General features: G+C 34.0%; 2 protein-coding genes across 2 annotated transcripts; one reads left to right on the top strand and one right to left on the bottom strand.

Moving 5' to 3' along the window:
- Positions 1 to 3,844: 3,844 nt before the first annotated feature.
- Positions 3,845 to 9,102, bottom strand: HELRODRAFT_193980 (hypothetical protein; the record flags this gene model as incomplete). Its single annotated transcript, XM_009029989.1, has 13 exons — positions 3,845 to 4,585; positions 4,713 to 4,840; positions 5,006 to 5,185; positions 5,305 to 5,467; positions 5,560 to 5,661; positions 5,812 to 5,922; positions 6,034 to 6,318; positions 6,526 to 7,587; positions 7,743 to 7,808; positions 7,935 to 8,079; positions 8,194 to 8,273; positions 8,448 to 8,484; positions 9,065 to 9,102. The coding sequence occupies 13 exons, from the start codon at positions 9,100 to 9,102 to the stop codon at positions 4,511 to 4,513; spliced, it is 2,472 nt and encodes an 823-aa protein (XP_009028237.1). The 3' UTR covers positions 3,845 to 4,510.
- A 5,212-nt stretch (positions 9,103 to 14,314) lies between these two features.
- Positions 14,315 to 14,989, top strand: HELRODRAFT_88379 (hypothetical protein; the record flags this gene model as incomplete). The annotated part of the gene is made up of 3 exons (XM_009029964.1): positions 14,315 to 14,439; positions 14,675 to 14,818; positions 14,932 to 14,989. The coding sequence occupies 3 exons, from the start codon at positions 14,315 to 14,317 to the stop codon at positions 14,987 to 14,989; spliced, it is 327 nt and encodes a 108-aa protein (XP_009028212.1).
- Positions 14,990 to 21,373: the final 6,384 nt, after the last annotated feature.

The following is a 21,373-nucleotide window of genomic DNA, read 5'->3' as shown; positions in this document are numbered from 1 at the left end:
AAATGATGATGACCGTATAAAATATTGCCTGTACGACGACGACGATGATGATGATGGTGATAAGAATAATCAAAAGAACAAAAATAATGATAATAATAATGAGGATGATAATACTCGCAAAGATAACGGCGGCAATAAGAAAAGTGAGTACATAACAAATGATTCCGGGCTTGTAAGCAGCATCAACAACAACGTCAACAACAACAACAACGTCAACAACAACATCAACAACAACACCAATAACATCAACATCTATAACATCATTAACAGCAACAACTTTGACAATAACACTAACAACGATACAGACAGTTATAAAGATTGTCCTAGCGTTAACGACAACACTGACAATAATAACATTAACGAAGATAACTACAACAAAAACGTCAACCAAAACAACAGCATCCTCATAAAGAACAACTGCAAACAACAACAGCAACAACAACAACGAATGAATTTGAGGTCCATTAAACGCTACAGCACGTACGAATACACATTCTTAGCCTGGGCTGGCGAAAATTTACCCATTCCAAGCTACCTGACAACATCAATGACAACAACAACAACATCAGCAACGACGTCATTAGCAGCCGCAACATCAACCTCAATGGCGTCATCAACATCGGTGACGTCATCAACACCAACATCGGTGACGTCATCATCGTCATCTTCGTCGATGAAACGTTTGTTCATATTTAACGCCAATGATAATATTTTTAAAGGCAGTAGCAAGAAGGAACAAGGAATTAATATGAGATATGACTTTTCAAGTTACAACAACAACAATAACAATAATAACATTAATGATAATAACATTAATAATACTCATGACAATAATGACGATTTAGATGTTTGTGCTATGCGTGACATGCTAGATAAGGTTAATAGCATCAACATCAACATCGTCAAAAACATCAACAATAATAACATTAACGACAACAACAACAATAATAATAATAATAATAAAATTGATAATAATAATAATAAAAATAATAATATATATTTAGCCATACCGACAACGCCAGCAGCGTTAGATAAAAAGAAACATAATAACATTATCTGCAGGAATAATAACAATAAAAATAATAAAATAAATAAGACGAATTATGATTATAATAATAATAAATTAACGTTAGAATTCGAGTGTTGCTCAGCCAATCAGAAAGCTGGTTGTGCCTTCAAAGGTCTTCATACCTTCAAACTCAACACTAACCTGTCCGTACTGTGGCTTACCGTTCTCTATCTACAGTGCATTCTAACGAATGATGATGATGATGAAAATAATAACAATAATAAAAATAATAATGATGATGATGGTGATGATGATCGCGTATTCAAGGGTAACGCAGACAGGAACATTGCGAGAGGTGGCAGTGTAGAACGCCGCAGAATTATGATAGTGATGAAACTGCTGACGACAATGTCGAAGTCATCTTTCATCAAACTGCCCACTGTTAAGGTGGATGATCGAATGAATGAATGAATGAATGAATGAATGAATGAATGAATGAATGAATGAATGAATGAATGAATGATTGAAGCAAATACGACAAACAGGATTTGAAAACTCTGCAACTGGAACTTGAGGAGAAAATGTTCTTCAAACTCTTTCAACAAACCAGAGAAGGCGAAAGTTGGAAGTGGGAGTGTTTTATTTGCGGTAGCCAATCAAATGAGAGCATCCCAGTAGATGGACGGTCCTTAACTCTATCAGGTTGTTTGATTGGCCGATGATTTCATCCAAACAGTTCATCAGATTTAATTTATTTTCATCTGTTTTTATAACTTTCAAAAACGTCTAACAACATAAAGACTTTCTACGAACAATATTCTAAATAAACCTTTAACCAATCACATTATTTAGGTCAGTTGAAGGTCAAGAGAAGCCATTATAATTGGTTGACCTTTCTGAAGCCCTGGCAGAGTGCCCTCTTCACGATTTGCGGCCCGGACGTCGGGTACACTAAGAGGAATAATGTATGCGTTCTCATTCTTGTATTTATTTTACTCTCGTTCCTTTGTAATTATCTCTATCTTTAGTTGTACTTTAATTAATTAACTATAATTATTTATAACTATAATTAACTGATGATATAAATTATGCTAATTTACCAGTTTATTCATTTGAACGAGATCGTGAAGATAAAAACGAAGCAGCAGCACCAGGGCCATCAGAAAACAAAGATTAATAAAGATGTTGACGACAAGACTATTGTTTCTTTGGTTACAAAACGCCCCCACAACAATAACAATAGTAATAATAATAAAACATCCAACAGTAGGAAGTTTATTTTCAAGTTTTTCAATTCTAACGAAGCCGTCAAGTGGATACGTTGTTTACAAGTTGCGATGGCTCTTAATAACAATTAGCAAACAGAGGCGCACACACACAGACACACACACAATTCCTTTTCAATAGATTTTATTTCTTATTTTTATAAAATTCTAGTAAACTTTTGTTGATATTTCAAGACTTGGTATATTAAATATTGCACTATATTGTCAGTTATATTACCTGTAACTAATATTACTTTCATCTCTAAAATAATAGAAAAAGTTTTTAATCAACTCTCATCCTATTTAGACTTTAACTCTTTGCTACATGTATCTCAATCTGGTTTCAGACCTGCTCACAGTACTGAAACTTCTTTACTTAAAATACACAATGATATCCTTCTCTCTAGTGACAATAGTAATCTTACTCTTCTTCTTGCTCTTGACTTTTCTTCAGCTTTTGATACTGTTGACCATACTATTCTCTTGAGACTGCTGCATCTTTCTTATAATATTACTGATTCTTGTCTATCTTGGTTCTCTTCTTATCTCTGTAATCGTTTTTCTTCTGTTGTTCTCAATAATTCTACTTCTAACTCCTCTACTCTTACTTTCGGGGTACCTCAGGGTTCTATCCTTGGCCCTCTTCTATTTATACTCTATACTTCTGAACTACCTCGTATTATTAATAACTTTTCTTTCTCTAGTCAACTATATGCTGATGATTCTTATATTTATACTTCTTTTCCTCCATCTAATCTCAATAGTGTTCTTCATAATTTATCTCTATGTCTTTCTTCGATTATCGCTTGGTCTGATTCTATGTGTCTTAAACTTAATCCTTCTAAGTTTGAATTAATTTGTTTTAATAAATCTAAACACTCAATTACTCAATTATTGTAACTCGCTCTACTATGGTCTTCCTGACTCTATACTCTATCCTTTAAGTAAAGCTTTTAACTCTGCTGCTCGTCTAGTTGCTCGTGCCCCTTTCTTTTCTCATATATCTCCATATCTTGTTCTCTTGCACTGGCTACCTATAAAATATAGAATAATTTTTAAATTTGCACGTTCATGTATAAGTCTCAATCTAAATTATTTCCTAAGTACTTATCAGATATATTAATTGAACCTAAACGCCCCGGTCTACGATCGTCTTCTTCTTCTCGCTTTTTCTTAACTCGTGTTAAACACTCTTTTGCCAAATCTGCTTTTGCTTTTTCTGGTCCTTTTCTCTGGAACTCTCTACCTACTTCTCTAACTATTTCTCCATCACTTGCGAAGTTCAGAGCGGATCTCAAGACCCATCTGTTTTCAAAATTCATTGAGGAGCGCTGTTGAACATCGCGGAAATAGCGCTTTATAAGCTAATTGATTGGTTGACTTTTTAATCGTAGGCAATAAATTAATTTCACGGTGATATTCACCTATTAGGAAGAGCAATTTTCTAGAACTTATTCTCTCTCGTCAACAATTTTCTACCGCCAGCGCGCCGTGGTTGTTTGAAGGAAGTTCTTATACACTCATCCACACAATTGTCGAATGAACCCAACGGAAACAACACCATACATACACAACATCTTCATGTATTATTTAAAAACCTTCAACAAAACGTCAAACTGAAAGTAATGTTCATTGAGTTGAATGCCAGCGAACAAAACCAAAATATTCATAAAAATAAATCACACGTTGAAAGGACATACGTGCCTGCTCTATAACAACCGTCAAACAGAACATTGTTTTCTATCCTTCTTCTATACATACAATAATAAAATTCTTCGTAGAGAGAGAACATCAAATAAATGAATCACGCGAGCACATACACACAAATCTAGACCAAGCCAATGTATTGTAGTATATAGATTGTTAGTTAAGGATGGATGGATGGATGACAGGAACATTATGTGCACGCACGCACGCACGCACGCACATACACACACACACACCAACAGTAGTCTAATTGATTTGTATAGAACTACATAATCATTTTTAGCCAGCCATAAAAATAATGTTTGATAAAAATTAATAAAAGGTTGAAATAACACACCCATATTAAAGGAACTTGATGAAAGTATAATGACGTTGTATTGAATGGTGAGAGAGTTAATTTGAAAGAATGTTATTCATTTGAAATCTTCTGTTCTTTAACGTTTATGAGACAACAAAAACAACATACACACAGGCATACAGACAACACCACACAGACAGACACGCACACAGACAGACGGAGACAGACAGTTCAAAGATCTGCAGCCCTGTAGACAGCAGCTACATCAGCATCTCCATACCCCTTGGCTTTGGCTCTCTTAAATAGCTGTTTCGTGAAATTTTTATTTGTAAATATTTATTATACATAAGATAAGTAATGAATAAATCAATAAACAAACACACATGAAAGAGAAATCTCATTGAAATTCAACATAAACAGACAGAAAAGACACCTCATTGACAGAGGAGCCAACATGAAGTGGTTGATCGACCTCCTCACTCATGTTGATGGCCAGTCTAATGTCCTTCTGTAATGTGTCCAGTCTGAAACTTGGCTCCTTCAAGTTGTTCTTTGCCATTGCTACATGTGTGATTATGTTGGTTTGTATGCATGCACGCTTATATTGAGTATTCCTTCGAATGTTTTAACTCAGACGTTACTCATTAAGTTTCAATAAATGCATCCCGTGAATATTTAACATAAACTAATACACATTCAAAAAAGCAACAAAGAATCCTTAGTTACCTTTTCCTTTCTCCCTAATCAAAGCTGAACTGACAGTGGTGTGGCTGATAACATCGAGAACTTCAGAGGGGTCCAAGCCAACTTTGCAAGCGAGCGCCATACTCTCAGCTAATCCTGCTAAGGTCGTCCCGTACAAACTGTTCAGGACAATTTGCATTTTTGACGCTGTCGTTATGTCAGCTGGAAATGTAAAAATATAACAATATTAAAAGTTAATTTATATTATTAATGTGTAGGGTAACAACAGAAGTTAAATGTAGGGTAACATAATAATTTCCTTGCAACAGCATTCAACTAGCCTAAATTAAAGACATTATTAGCGATAGACTTGAAGCACGATTGGCAATCGTCAAACAATGATTGGTCGCCAGATGCAAGGACAATCATGTGACCTGACTTTGAACTTTCTATTGAACCAATGAGAGGAGCTTCGAGAAATCTACCCCCGCTGGATGTTATGGCCTGTTGATGGTGTTGTTGTTGGTGGAGTAGAGTTTTGTCGTTGGGTGAGCAGACAGACGCGCATGCACACAAACAAACACATACAAACAGACCTCAGATACATCCATAGTAGTTTCAATATCAACAGTTGATAAATTAACAAATCCCTTGTTATATTCCATGCTTTGCAGGGCTCCATTATTGCCAAATACAACCTGTTGTTATCATTAATGTTATTATTAATAACACAAAATGTTTTACAGACATAGACAAAAGTTTAGAGAAGTATAATGAAACACACACAAACAAACAAACAAAAAAAACATACAACACAAACACCAACACACAGACAGACACCAACATACATCTTTGAGAGCATTAGCATCGGCCAGACAAGCAAACACGACGTCGCATGATTTGACAACATCTGATGGAGAACTACCCTTTGAGGCACCTTTCTTCAATACATCTTTGCACTGTGTATGTATGTAAATATGTGTATATATGCGTATGTGTATGTATGTATGTATGTGTGTGCGTGTATGTGCGCATTTGTATCTTGTGTCTGGATAACAACAAATTACTACCTTAGCCATGGTTCTATTCCACACTGTGACCTTATGCCCACTAGCAAGTAGGCATGAAATCAACCCCTCTCCAACACTACCACAGCCCAGAAATCCAATTTTTTTGTTTGTAGGAACAATGGTTAGTTGTTTGCTGTTGACGTTGTTGGTGGTGGTTGTTGTCGATGACGTGTTGTCGTTGTTGTTGGTTGCTGCTGGTTGAGAACCAACAACATCTGGTAGATATGTTGCTTTCTTTTTGCTGTCGGCAGCTGTTGTTGCTGATGCTGTCGATGGCTTCGCTGGCTGTATAAATGTGGTCTAATTTTGTTATCGATTGATTCCTAACAATTGTATTACTGATTGAATAATAGCTGCTATTTATCACCAATATCATATTTATTGTCCCTCTAAGCTTTGTACCTATAACTTGGCTCGGTCTGTTTGAAATAGTCATTCTCTCATCAACAGTTACCTACTAAATTCAAAAACATAAAACTAAAAACCTCAAACCTTTTCTGATTTTTTGGACCCTTTATCTTTATTGCCTTTAGAATCTTTGGAGTCTTTTGCTTCTTTAGTGTCTTTAGCTTCTTTAGTATCTTTTGTTTCTTTAGTATCTTTAGTTTCTTTAAGTTTAGGAGCTTTCTCAGTGGGACTTTTAATTTTATTTGATTTATCTTTTTCATCTTTATTCACCTTTGGAGTGGTGGATTCTTTGCTCTTGACGCTGCCATCTTTACTCTTCGGCTCTTTGGTTTTTGCATCTTTAGCCTTTTTACTGTCTTTGTTTTTAACATCAGTCTGTTCTTTAGCTTTTGGCACTTTGTTATCTTTGATGTTTTTGTTGTCTTTTGAATGAGGGACATCACTGCCGTCGTTCGGTTTATCGACTGAATTATCATGATTGGTATCATCGACAACCTCCATCATCTCATCATCATCGTCAACATCAGCAGCACCTAGAACAACTACCGAAACTTCATGAAGCTCTTTATCATCGTCCCCATCACCATCCTTTTTGTTATCATCCTGATGTTCAGCATCACCATCAACATTCTCTTCAGATTTTTCAGTAACTTCCTTAGAGAGAGATAAGGATTCTTTTTCAAAATCCTCAACTTGGACGTTTAATTCGTCACTCGGTCGCTGCTGTTGTTCTTCTGGAATTTTAATGTTCCCCTCACTGCTCATCAGATGACTTTCATCATCAACATCCTCCTCCTCATCGTCATCCTCTTCATCATCGTTCTCTCTTCTCTTCTTTCTTGATATCTTCTTACTCCTAACCTCGATGTCGATTTCACTCAATTTGATAACTTTTGTAGGTTTCAAGCCATCATTTTCCTGTTCATCATTTCTTTTGCTAACCTCACTCACTTCATTATTATCATTTTTATCATCAACATCATCGTTTTTGTCAGTTTGTTTCAAGGAGTTCTTTTCAGTTTTAGATTCCGGTTTACTTTTAACCTTTTGAGGAGTTGATGATGTGGATGACGATGCTGCTGTAGTGGATGATGATGACAACGGCCTCTTTCTGGCTGTCCGCCTGCCCTGAGCCGATGATGAGTCCTGTAACGGTACGAGTGAGTTGTTGATCACTGATAAGGGTGACGATTCGCATTCTCCACTTCATCCACACAATCAAATGATCAAACTAACCAACCAATCAATCAATTAATCAAATAATGAATTTAATGTAGATTAAAACTAAAAAAGATGGAAACCTTGTCATCCTCGTCTTTTTTCTTGGAAGAGCCAGGAGGCGACGTCGACTCAGGTTTCACTTTTATCTTAATCAGTGATTAGTAGTTAATTATTATTCAAGTTAAAATTCAATCAACCAATTTTTAGTTAACTGATCGATATGTCTTTTCAATAATCATTTCATTAAATTATTCAACAACCATCTTACTTACTTCGGGAACAACTCCACCTTGACTCCTGATGTAGTCATCGATGGCATCAACTGCTTCCTGGAAGCTGTGTGATGGCCGGGGAAGAGTGGCATACTCATCTCTCTTCTCCAGATATGGCCAAACATTGTCATATGACACAAAGGCACTGGCAGTGTCAAATAAAATTAACTGTTATTACCAAATTTGATGATTCTTTTGTTATATTTTCTGCTTCTTTAAATGAAATTCCAAATTATGAAAACTTTAAAATTACACTCACTAATTTTCTGATCCAAAAAAGAAGATGTAACATCTCGGTTTCTTGTCATTAACTTTTTTGTTCTCAGGTGCTTTCGAAACCTTTGACATTTATATTATTAATTCTTTTAACAATAACCACAAATAATGATAATCCTCATTTTTAAATTTGTTGAAACTTGAATATAAATAAATTAAATCAAACCAATTAGAAAACAAAAATTATGGTTAGAGAAAAAATAAAAATTAACAAATTTAGAATAAAATCTAAAAAACCTTCCCAGGCCATGGGGGAAAACCCTTCATCTTAGCCCTGATGATGAACAAATAAAATCAAATGTGAATAATTCAATAATTTAATTTTAATAAAAAAAAACAATAATTGGTTATAAAAAGCATAACATAATGGAAAACTGTGGTCAGGTCAAAGACTCTAAGCCCACATCCTTAATTACAATTGCAGATCTATTTATATAATTTATAGCTAAATAATAATAATCTTTTAATTAATGTTTAATTTTAATCATTAAGTAAGTGTATTTGTAAACCTCTATCATGTCACCCTAGCAATCATTTGTCAGTCAACACTTAGAAATGACATAGACTAATTCACTAATGCAACATAAAAATAAACTTTTAATCACATCACATCCCTATTTTAGTCTAAATTGTTATAAATATGAAACTTCAAAAACGCAAGAATCCAATCTTTTCAACTCATTAATTTTACAATGTGAACCCGCGCATTTAATCAGCTCCAACCCAACACCAACTCAACGATACGGATCAATTAGTAGATCGGCGACTGCAAATTTTTCTATCCGGTATTTTACAAACATGTTGAAATAATTAAATAAAAATCGCAAAACAATTTAAAAAATAAAAACTATTACCAAACTAAATCGCCGACTTCAAAATTGTGGGAAGCCATTTTTGAAAATTCAACTTTATTAACAAAGATAAAACAGATTCAAACAAAGATTTTATGAAATGCCGGCTTATAAATAGAGTTGGTCTGGTGGGCCAGTCGTTCGTTTTGAACAATTCGTCAAAGTTTTCTCTGAACCGATGTTTATTTGTTATTTTTAACAAATATTTACGTTAAATTTTTTTCGCTTACTAAAGAAATCGATCGGCTGTTTTGCCAGCCCAAGAAGAGAATTCATCACAGATACTATCGCACTTCAGTAATTTCTCGCAGGTGAAACATTTTAAATTAATTAATTTAACGATGTAAACATTTTTTAAAATAAAAATATAGCATTATTACAATAAAACGTAGATATAAATAGATTGTTGCATATAATGCTCAATGGCGGGCTGACAAATTGAATACAAAATGATGACCTAACCACACCGTGACAGCACACACACACACTTTTTGCACATGAAATAATGAAATATTTTAAGAACAAATGTTTATTTTAAAAAATTGAAACATATGCTAACAATATATCGACATTTCGAACGTAAGAAAGCACGTTTGTCCGACAATTTGACCGTTTTACAAGCACACATCAACATAACCACCACTGCATAAGTTAGAAAACTCAATAAAAACCAAGATATTATCATAGTCATTTATTTTATGTCAAAATGGCGACATGTTTCTACCGTATTTCGATTTAATAATTTCTCAAAACACCGATTTTTAACAGTTTGGCGAGAAAATGGATAGGAGTTCTGTGAATGGGCCACGTCGAATCCAACTTTTTTCGTCCGGGCCTCTTGACAACTCAAAGAAGCTAGAAAAAGTGGTAAAGTCGATGAGATTAACGATAAATCTTTCCGAACCTACGGACTCATTCTGTCCGGAACATTCTTACGTGGAGTTGTTGGGGAAACATAAGGTCCGTTCGTTCATTCATTTTATTTTCTCAATAACATCCTAGAGTTGAGGCTGCATTTTAGCTTCATGTTCATCTTTTCACGTTTTATTATTTTCCTCTGATTATTTTTTTATTGTTTTTTAACAATTTTTAATAATACAAACAACGGCACAAACAGCGGTACACGGCGGCCATTTTGTTTCGTTTTGTTTGTGAGTTGCAAGCATTTTTTAATCATGCAAATGTTTTAGAAGATTTTTTTGCGGATGCATTTGCTCTCATAATGCTCTTATTAATTATTCATTAACCTAATTAACATATTCATGCGTTCAATTAATTTTAGTTGATTGACATTTTAATTGAATTCTCTACATCCCATGGAAGATTGTGGCAAATATTTTCATCTTTCATTTTGCTTTTGGCACGCACTCCATTGAGGCTTCATTATAATGACTATGTCCTGGGCGGAGCTTGTGTCCTGTATTGTATGGGCTTTGTATAGCGGTATTTGCACATAGAAATGTATGAATAGTGAATGTATGTGCTTACGTGGGGTCCAGTTAAGATCTCCTAATCGAAATTTACTAGCAGGGTATGCGTGAATTAGGCAGTCTACGTGCGCGTTCGTGTGCGTATGCGCTGATACTACTGACCACTCCATTATCGCTCATTTCATTTTTCGTGTATTCTGATCGTTTTAATTAATTTTTTAATGATTTTTAAAACAGATTCGTTTTTATTTGTTTGTATTTTCAAACCATTTGATAAGGCAAACGCCGTTAAAATTTAAATAATAACAAGTTAGAACTGTGCATAGAAAGTGTATTTCACGTAGTAAGTAAGATAAACTTGATAGGAATTATTAAAAAGAGGCACTATGATGAATGATTTATGAACTCCCCGTGCGTACACATGTTTGCAATTTAATCCACAAATTCCTTTCTAACAGCGCGTTTGATGACGTTTTTGTTTCGTTACAACTGCAAAAAAATGAAATTTGAAAAGAATTTTAAGCAACTTGTTTGAATTGCTTATGAAGAATAAGTAGTTTGAAGCAGTTTTGTGCAAGCTTATGAGTTATTTAATGCACAACTTCAGAGGGTAGTATTTTAAAATTTATAAACTGTTTACAGATGAGTGAAGTTCAGCAAACAATTTGAACATTCCCTTTTCACATTGAAGTTTTGTGTTACAAATCTGTTGAAATGATGATGATGATAAATTAACCAAGATATTTTATAGTATGTAATAATATTTTCTCTTTCATTAAGGAATCAAAGGAAAATTTGGGTGATGGTGCAAGTAGTGCAGTGGACCCATTTGCACTTCAAGATGAACAAGAACAAGAAAAACTGGAAAGGATTGCCCAAAGTTTCAATGAAAAATATGTAAGTAGGACTGTCACTGCTATACCTATCTATGTTATATTAATTGAAAATATGAATAATATTATATTTATAACGTTTTGTTACTTATATTACGTTTATATTTTTGCTAAATTTTTGATGTTATATAAAAGTTGAGAGCCAACTGTCCTTATCTTCTTAAATTATTACAAAATTACAAGATACAACAGCAATGCTACTATGATGGGATGTTATAAACTTCTTAAGTATATCAATTATTATCATTTGGAGTGAATATTATTTAGCAATAAAATAATTTCAATTTTATAAAATATTAATTACTATTATTATATTAATAATAACAGGGTGGTAGTTCAAAGAAAAGTAAGAAGAGGAAGAAAAATATCAGAGATATGGTGGATTTGGGAGAGGGCTATCTAGAAGATTCCTTCGTTGACAATTCAGAAGCCGTGGGTTCTTTATCATTTCATAATTTTTGTATAATTATTTGTATAATTATTTTTATTTCTTAATTATTTTCTAATTTTATTGAATAATGAGGCTCATTATTTGCTTTTTTTTTACAATTTTTAATATTAACTCTTGTTTAGAAGTTTAATGTTGGGTATATTTTTTATTGAAATGTCTTTTATAGAGCAATAATGATGAATCAATATCCTTTTATGTTGTAATAATAGAGTAATGTTTATAAATTAGAAGTGAACTTTTTCCTAAAATTCAGTACGACGAAGTCGTGCCATGGAGTCTGGATACGAAACACGGTGGCTTCTATATCAACGCTGGCAAATTGGATTTCGTCAGAGATGATCACGACGACGACGACGATGGTGATAACGGCGATGATAACGATGACGATGATAATGATGAGGAGGATAGTTATGATAACGATGAGAATAATATCAATGATGGTGATGATGATGAGGCCGTAAATGAGGATGGAGAGAAGGAGGAAAAGAAGAAAAAGAGTGATAATGATGATGATAACGATGAGCTGGTTATGCCTGCTAAAAAAAAAAAGAAAATGATGCTTTCATCTGTAAGTTTTTATCAGTTTTTATCAGTTTTTCACTGTTTATTATTCTCATATATAGGCACATAATGTAAGATGAATTCTTCATTAATTGTAACAGGACAATGACGAGCCAGTTGAAAGAAATAACTCGTTTAATAATGACAACAACAACAAAAATGTCAATGATGATGATATGAATAATGATAATGATGGAGGGAAAGAAAAGAAGAAAAGAATGAATAAAAAGTTGGTAAAGAATGAAAATGAAAAATCATTTTCTCTCTCTCTCTCTTTCTCTCTCTCTTCATACATTATATTTTTTATAAATATATGATACATGTCAATATGTGAGATATATTTTGCAGATACTAACTTGTGTGTGTGTGTGTGTGTGTGTGTGTGTGTGTGTGTGTGTGTGTGCGTGTGTGTGTGGCTAAAAGTCTAGGTTTGGCCCTGATGTATATTGGACAATTTCCAGAAAATTCTAGTAAGGAAAATTGAAAAGACAAACCTTAAAATGACTAATGCCAACAATTCGGTAGAATTCATACAATACTATATATATATATATATTATATATATATATATTATATATATATATATATATATATATAATATTTCAAGTAATTTATTTTATAAATTTTAATTCAATTTAATTTTCGCAGAAGAAAAATAACTGAGGGAGCACGTTGCAGTAAGAAGCCATGCATTTCTGTCAATGGTAAACATAGGAGGGAATCATTTAATGAAAAAGACTCAAACATCATAATCAATAATAATAATAATAATTATGGTTATAATAATATTAACAATAATTGTGCTGGCGATGATGATGATGATCATGGTGACAATGGTGGCGCTGATAACGATCTCTGTGGGGGTGGGGGTGGGGGTGGGAATCTTAAGAAGCTCATTGCAGAACTTCTCCACGAGATAGATAAGGTCGGTCGGTCTGCTGTGTTTGGTTCTCTGCTTTGTTTTTAAAAATTTATTTGGCATCTATTTCTCTGGATTGTTTGATCTAATAAGTAGTAATAGTAAATGGTCTCATCTGTATTTCAGTTTGTTTATTGTCACTTTTTATGTTTGAAGGAGGTGACGACGCTGAAAGAAGCAAAGTCTGCAGTAACGACAGCAACTTCAACGGCTGCATCACCATCCTCTCAACTTGTAAACAACCAGGCAAACAAAACTACGACATCAGCAGCTGCTAGTAACAACAGCGGCCACAACGTCAACCTCATCAGCCTCACTGCACCACTTTTGGAAATGCTTTCAAGGTTTGTTGCCAAGTTCATCTCCTGCCGCTATCATTTTCAGTTCTCCGCTCGTCCCATCTCCCATCATCATCTATTCGCCATCATCTTCCTCCACAGACTTTACAGCTTATGTCAGACGAGGTCGATCGAAGAACGAACCGAAATATTCGTGGGGATCTCGCAGAAGTTCGGTATCTCAAAAGAAGCCCTCTTCAAGAAGATCAAGAAGTATAGGATTAGCATTAACAACGAAAAGCTTACTGAAGCCAAGAGCCGGCTATCTGAGGGTTTGTATGCTGCGATTCCTTGAATAAATAACCAGATTAATACTATTATTTGTTAGCATTATAATATAAAACACCATTACAACATTATTATAATAGTAATGATATCACATGCCAACATGCACGTAATGAGACCGACACATACGCACGCACATATATACAAACGTCTCATGCAGGCTCGTGCACACATCAAACACAAACACACACACATGTATATACACACATACAAACACTATCACATAGAAATATATTGAAACATGCACACAGCAATATCCATTGTGATGCCAGCACTGCTGAACAAGTACAAAGAACTCCTGGATGTAAACCAGAAGCTAAAGTTAGAACAGAAGGAGATAATAATGATGACGTCTGCCAGAGATGACGCTCATCACATGACGAGTGGCGACGATGACGATAACAACAATAATGAGAATGATGCTCTGAACAGAAGTGATAGTGATAAACTGAAGAGGATAATGGCGCCAAGAAAAAAATTTCCATGGACCAGTGAGATTAGGTAATTGATAATCAGGTGCTTCGATCCTCCCATGAATATTGGGGGCAGAAATTCGCTTTTGGTTCAATTTTTACGGGATTTATAATTTTCTATATACAATAAAACCTGTGACTCAGTTAATGTTATCGGCAACAGACGGGGGTCCTCATTTTATTGATAGCCACATAAATTATTACTACAACAATGAATGATGATTAATAAATTGATAACCAAACACGAAAAAAAAACCAAACAGGGAGTTATTATGTGACGTCGTCCAGTTGAGGCTAGTCCATTACAACATGTCGCGCATCAAATCTCAGACTGCTGACGAGCACATCAGGCAATTCCTGGACGCCGAGGTCAAGAATCTTTGGCCACCTGGCTGGATGCAAACGAGGTAGGTCTGCAGGGGGTTCATTTAAATGTCTTTGCATGTTATTTTTTTTTATGCCATTCAATCATTTAGCGACATGTTTGGTGCAGTTTAAACGATTTTATTTTATTTTTCAGGATTTTATACAAAGAAAGCAAAGTTGTGCACCAAAGATTGACAAGTGCAGATTCGTGAGTTAATTTGTTTTCTGTTCAAATATTCTGTCGTTAATACTCTTTGTAGTAGTCTGTTTTATTCATTTAATTTCATTTTGTTACAATTGATTTGAATTTATAATTAATGATGACTAAATTTGAAAATATATTAAAAAAGGAGCAAGGCCAAGAAGACGTTGAATGTATCAGCCACAACTTCAAACGAGTCCACAGCCATCAAACATCAGCCAATGGAAACCACAATGGCATCAATAACATCAACACCGACATCAATAACAGCATCAATAACCACCACTCCAACAATGGCATCGATACCAGCCAAGAATGTTCCAATTGTGATCAACTTGGATGACGAAAGCAATGATGACGCTGGCATCGTGGGTGTGCTTTCAAATCAACAGACAACTACTAAGATACACAACAACAATAACAATGTTGCAACCTCAAAAGAGCAAGCATTATATTCTATAACTACAAAGCCAGATCAGCAGCAGCCTAAACAACAATCTCAGCCAGCACAACAACAACATCGACCACAACTTCAAAAACAACACCAATCATCTCAACAAAACCACCAACTACAGCACAAAGCGGTCCATCTAACGCCGACACCAAACGAGACTTACGCCATTTTCAAAGACAACGTGAGGACGTCAGACGATGGTAGTAGCTACAAATTAGATTATTTTGCATCAAATTTAACATCACTGTCAACAAAAACGACAACATCATCGCCTACGACCAACACGACGACGACAACAACTTCTATGCAAATGAACAACAACCTCTTCCACAACATAAGCACTTCTTTAGAATATTCAAAATCTTGCACGGCAACTCAACAGAAAACTTCAGAAATGGTGTTAGACAGCAACCTGGATCAACAAAGACAGCATCATCAACAACAACAACAACAATATAAAGATAGTGTAGTTGCAATTGATGACATCAGCAGTGCCAGTAAAAAATTTCACATTAAACAAGCTGAAACATCAAAAAATAAACAGACCCCACCCCAGATGAATTTAATTGATCATGACAAACCTATGCAATCAACTCAGCCTCAACAGCAATCTGACCACGCTCCACCATCATCGTCTTCATCATCAACATCAGCATCCAAGTGGATCCCATCAAAAATTTCAACTTCACAGCTGAAACAACAACAAAAACCGCAGCAGCAACAATTTCAGCAACAACAACAACTACAAAACATCCAACATTTTTCACACGTCCAACAGGAAATTAAATCATTGCCATCCAGGCAGCAACAACCATTCAATAAAAAAAATGCAGATGTTGGTGGAGATAACAGACAACATCAACAACAATTCCCAAGCAACTACAAACCAAATTCGAGTTGGAATGCTCCCACATACTCACAAAACGATCCAACAGGATTCACATCTCAACAGCAGCAAATCATCTTCCAACAGAAGTACCAACAATACCAGCAGCAACAGCAAGAGAGGCAACAGCAAATCACAAGCAAATCTCCGAAACAAGAAAGAGCAACAATTAGACAATCATCATCGCTGACAATGACATCAACAACAACACCTCTCTCCGCAACAACCACAACAACTACAGCGCCTAGGAGAGTAGCTACAACAACACTGGAAAGAAATGATCATCCCAACAAGCCAGATGATACACCAAACTACAAACTCATGCAACAACACCAACAACAGTTTCTATCGCAGAGTGCTCAGCAGCGACAACAACAACAACACATCAAACAACATCAACAAACAATTGAAAATTTAGAAGTGGTTGATAAAGTTATGCAACAACAACGGCACAGCAAGCACATGCAACACGTAGGCAAACAACTTTCAAAATCTCACTCAGTAGAGGTCCAGTTAATATCTGACAGCATATCAAACAGGAGCCAACAAAATCCGTACAGCAAATCAGATCACAAACTGCAAACTCCACCATCATCATCAGTGTCGTCATCGTCAGTCACTGATAACCAGCCAGTAAAACCGCTCACTCATAATTCTTTGAATATTGCATCTTCCAGTTCAAGCAGCCAACAACAAAACAACATCAGCCAACAACAACAGCGTTCAAATTTCCAACAGCAGCAGGCTTTCATGCAGCACAACACTCCTTACAACCCACACCATCAACCTAAATAACGCGCACGCGAGTTTGCACCTGATAATGAAGCAGATAGAAACTGATAAGATAACAGTATTCTCTCACACATAGTTGCATTAATTGTATCTGTAATAAAATTCCATTCACTTGTACGCTGTTTTCTTATAAATTTAACTAAAATTAGCTAATGAAATTTCAGTTATTGTCAACTAAAGTGATCTTTTTTGATTTTAAATGTTATTAAACTTTTTTTTCCCACCAAATCTACTAAATTTTCACTGTGAAAGAATGGATAAAATTGCTCTCAAAGACACTTATTTAGATTTTACAGAAACGAATTTTTAGCACACAGCACACACACCTTATTATGGAGTAACAGAATTTTAGGCAATTTGTGTAGTCAACAACATTTTGCATTGCATATAACTTAATGTTCAGATTATTTTGTTAGCGTGTTCTCAATTTATTTAAAATTTAATGCATTCATTCAATCAATTTGTCATTTTTTAGTAATTAATATGGCTATACATAAAAATTTTTTCTTCTTAATAAACACATATAATGATGTTAATTAATGTTAGATCTGGTTGTGTCTGTTGTGGCGAAGTTATTCAATACCCCTTCTTTCCTCTGAACCTCGTTCTCATATCAAGCTGAATTTAAATAAATGCAATTAAAGAACAAATTAATATTTAAAGTTAATCAAATGTTAAAATTAAATTTTTTCAAAATCCTTTATAAATTTTCAAATCTGAAATAGGAATTTAAATTAACATTTCTTCACAATATCATTAACAGTAGGTTGTATTAATCAGTAGGCTTTAGTTTAATGGTAAAATATTAAATAATAATTATTAATGATAATCAGGTAGTTATATATAAAATAAACTGATACTCTCTAATGTACTAGCAATAATAATAATGCTATTACAGATAAATAACATAATGTTAAAAAGTAACGATTAATTAATTAATTAATTATTGGTTGATGAAAAAAAACTTGAAAGAGTTACTAATGATCGTTTGCATTCAAAAAGTGTCATCCTCAAGGCATGGCACTCGGGTGTCGGTTCAGTCATCAGGCATTCTCGCGCAGTTTTTTGGCCCTTTAGTAGTTTAATTTCATTGTATGTGTAGTAAATGTAATTGTAAAGAAAACAAGTTGGGGAATTTGTAAATAAAATAAAGAATAAACATTTTTTTTAGTAAATGTAATTGAGATTTGAATAACTTACTATTACTAACTAAACCTCAGTTAAAAGTAGTTAGTACTAGTAGTAATTTATTCAAATCTCAAATACAATTTTAAAATGAATGATGGATCAGATTTTTGGTATAAATAATTTAAAAATAAAATAGTATAAATAATTTAATAAATAACCAAGTCCTAGCTACTCTAATTAACAGATAACTTTTTTAAAACTAAGAGACTAAAAACTTAGAAGACTAACAAAACTATTTAATTAACTAGTAAAAACTAACTAAATTACTAAACTAACTAACTTAACTTACAGATTTAACACATTCAGTATTCATCAGGCATGTTTTCAAATCTTCTCGCAAACCGTCACACGGCCTCTTTTTATTGCTAACCTGATCTTCTTCGTAATATTTAGGCATTTGAAGTTAAACTGTTAGCTTAGCTCAAGAACCAGAAACATCGAAACATTTTTAACGTAAGTGAAGGTATACGCGTAAAAGTAAAAAGTTCAATCGATTTAAAAGTTTTTAACGACAGCGGTAGCTCAGTCAGTAGAAGAGCCATGTCTTACGCTGCTACCACGCGATGAAATGGTTCGTATACTGTCTGCTGAAAACTCACGGGATATCATAAAAAAATTTAGAAAAATAAAGTCGAAGGAAGGCGTTGCTGTGTATGTTTATTTGATGTACTTAAACTTAAGATATGAAAAGAATTTATAAAATAAAATCATTTAACACGAAACAAAATATTTTTTGCAATTTTTGCAGGTTAAGAAATGTTAAAATAATAGCATTTAAACAGTAAATTTGTTTCACGGTTAAAACATTTTTTTACACTCAAACATTTACACGAGCTTCAAAAAATGTCACAAATATAAGAAGTCAAACGTTTAAAACAAGCATAACCCTATAGATATGTGAAGACTTAAGATAGTTAAAAAGGTTAATGAAAGGTCAATCTCTCTTGTACACTTGCTTCACAGGTTTCAACGACAAACACACAGAGACACAGCGCGTATATGAACTCACGTGAAAACCACCAATCCCGCGTTCCATTCGTATTGATATTAACTTATTTTTATCATGTAATTGAAACCAGAATAAAAACCTTATTAATTTAAAAATAGCATCAAGAATTTGGCTTTGAGCCTGGGCAAATACAAATTTGTGATTCACGATAAAAAAATTTCAGACTATAGCTAGAGTAGGTTGAAGTTTAAAATATTTTTTGAATATTTAAAACTGAGTTTCATCAAACTTTATATTGTGTTTTATGTTAATTTACATATGTTAATTATGCAAACTTCAAGGCGAAACAGTTATTGAGTGGTGCATACTGCATAAATCTCACATCATATGATATTTCACATTCTCCCGCTCTCTATTTCTACGGGATACAACTGAACATGGTCTCACTTGCTCCCATTACCAAAAGAATAACAAATAATAACAAAAACATCACAAGCAAAGCAATAATAATTATAATGACAAGAAGAAGAAGAAAAATTATAAATAACTTTAAATGGCAATTGTATTTGTATTCAGTCTAGGCAATCAAGTCTTGCAATGGCAATTGTATTTGTCTTCAGTCACTTCAGCATAAGTAGTTTTTAATCAACTGTCATCCTATTTAGACTTTAACTCCTTGCTACCTGTATCTCAATCTGGTTTCAGACCTGCTCACAGTACTGACACTTTACTTAAAATACACAATGACATCCCTCTCTCTAGTGACAATAGTAATCTTACTCTTCTTCTTTCTCTTGACTTTTCCTCGGCTTTTGATACTGTTGACCATACTATTCTCTTGAGACTGCTGCATCTTTCTTTTAATATTACTGATTCTTGTCTATCTTGGTTCTCTTCTTATCTCTGTAATCGTTTTTCTTCTGTTGTTCTCAATTATTCTACTTCTAACTCCTTTACTCTTACTTTCGGGGTACCTCAGGGTTCTTTCCTTGGCCCTCTTCTATTTATACTCTATACTTCTGAACTACCTCGTATTATTAATAACTTTTCTTTCTCTAGTCAACTATATGCTGATGATTCTTACATTTATGCTTCTTTTCCTCATTCTAATCTCAATAGTGTTCTTCATAATTTATCTAAGTTTGAATTAATTTGTTTTAATAAATCTAAACACTCTATTACTATTCCTCCTATTATCTTAAATGATTCTAAAACTCTTGATGTCTCTCATAAGTTTCGCAGTCTAGGTTTTATCTTTGATTCTACTATGTCTCTCTCTTCTCAGATTAATAGTGTTTATCCTACTTTCATCTACGTAGAATAAAAAAACTTTTGCCTTTTTTTGATGATCCTACTCTTCTCCTTCTTGTTACTTCGTTAGTCTTATCTAGGATTGATTATTGTAACTCGCTCTACTATGGTCTTCCTGACTCTACACTCTATCCTTTAAGTAAAGCTTTTAACTCTGCTGCTCGTCTAGTTGCTCGTGCCCCTTTCTTTTCTCATATATCTCCATATCTTGTTCTCTTGCACTGGCTACTTATAAAATATAGAATAATTTTTAAAATTTGCACGTTCATGTATAAGTCTCAATCTAAATTATTTCCTAAGTACTTATCAGATATATTAATTGAACCTGAACGCCCCGGTTTACGATCGTCTTCTTCTTCTCGCTTTTTCTTAACTCGTGTTAAACACTCTTTTGCCAAATCTGCTTTTGCTTTTTCTGGTCCTTTTCTCTGGAACTCTCTACCTACTTCTCTGACTACTTCTCCATCACTTGCGAAGTTCAGAGCGGATCTCAAGACCCATCTGTTTTCGAAATTCATTGAGGAGCGCTGTTGAACATCGCGGAAATAGCGTTTTTTAAGCTAATTGATTGATTGATTGATTGATTGATTGATTGGTTGGTTGATTGATTGATTGATTGATTGATTGATTGATTGATTGATTGATTGATTGATTGATTGATTGATTGATTGATTGATTGATTGATTGATTGATTGATTGATTGATTGATTGGTTGGTTGATTGATTGATTGGTTGGTTGATTGATTGATTGATTGATTGATTGATTGATTGATTGATTGATTGATTGATTGATTGATTGATTGATTGATTGATT

Source organism: Helobdella robusta, assembly GCF_000326865.2.
Source record: "Helobdella robusta unplaced genomic scaffold HELROscaffold_64, whole genome shotgun sequence".
NCBI lineage: Eukaryota > Metazoa > Annelida > Clitellata > Rhynchobdellida > Glossiphoniidae > Helobdella > Helobdella robusta.
The sequence above is the reverse complement of the archived record's forward strand: the minus strand, read 5'-3'. Positions and strand labels throughout refer to the sequence as shown.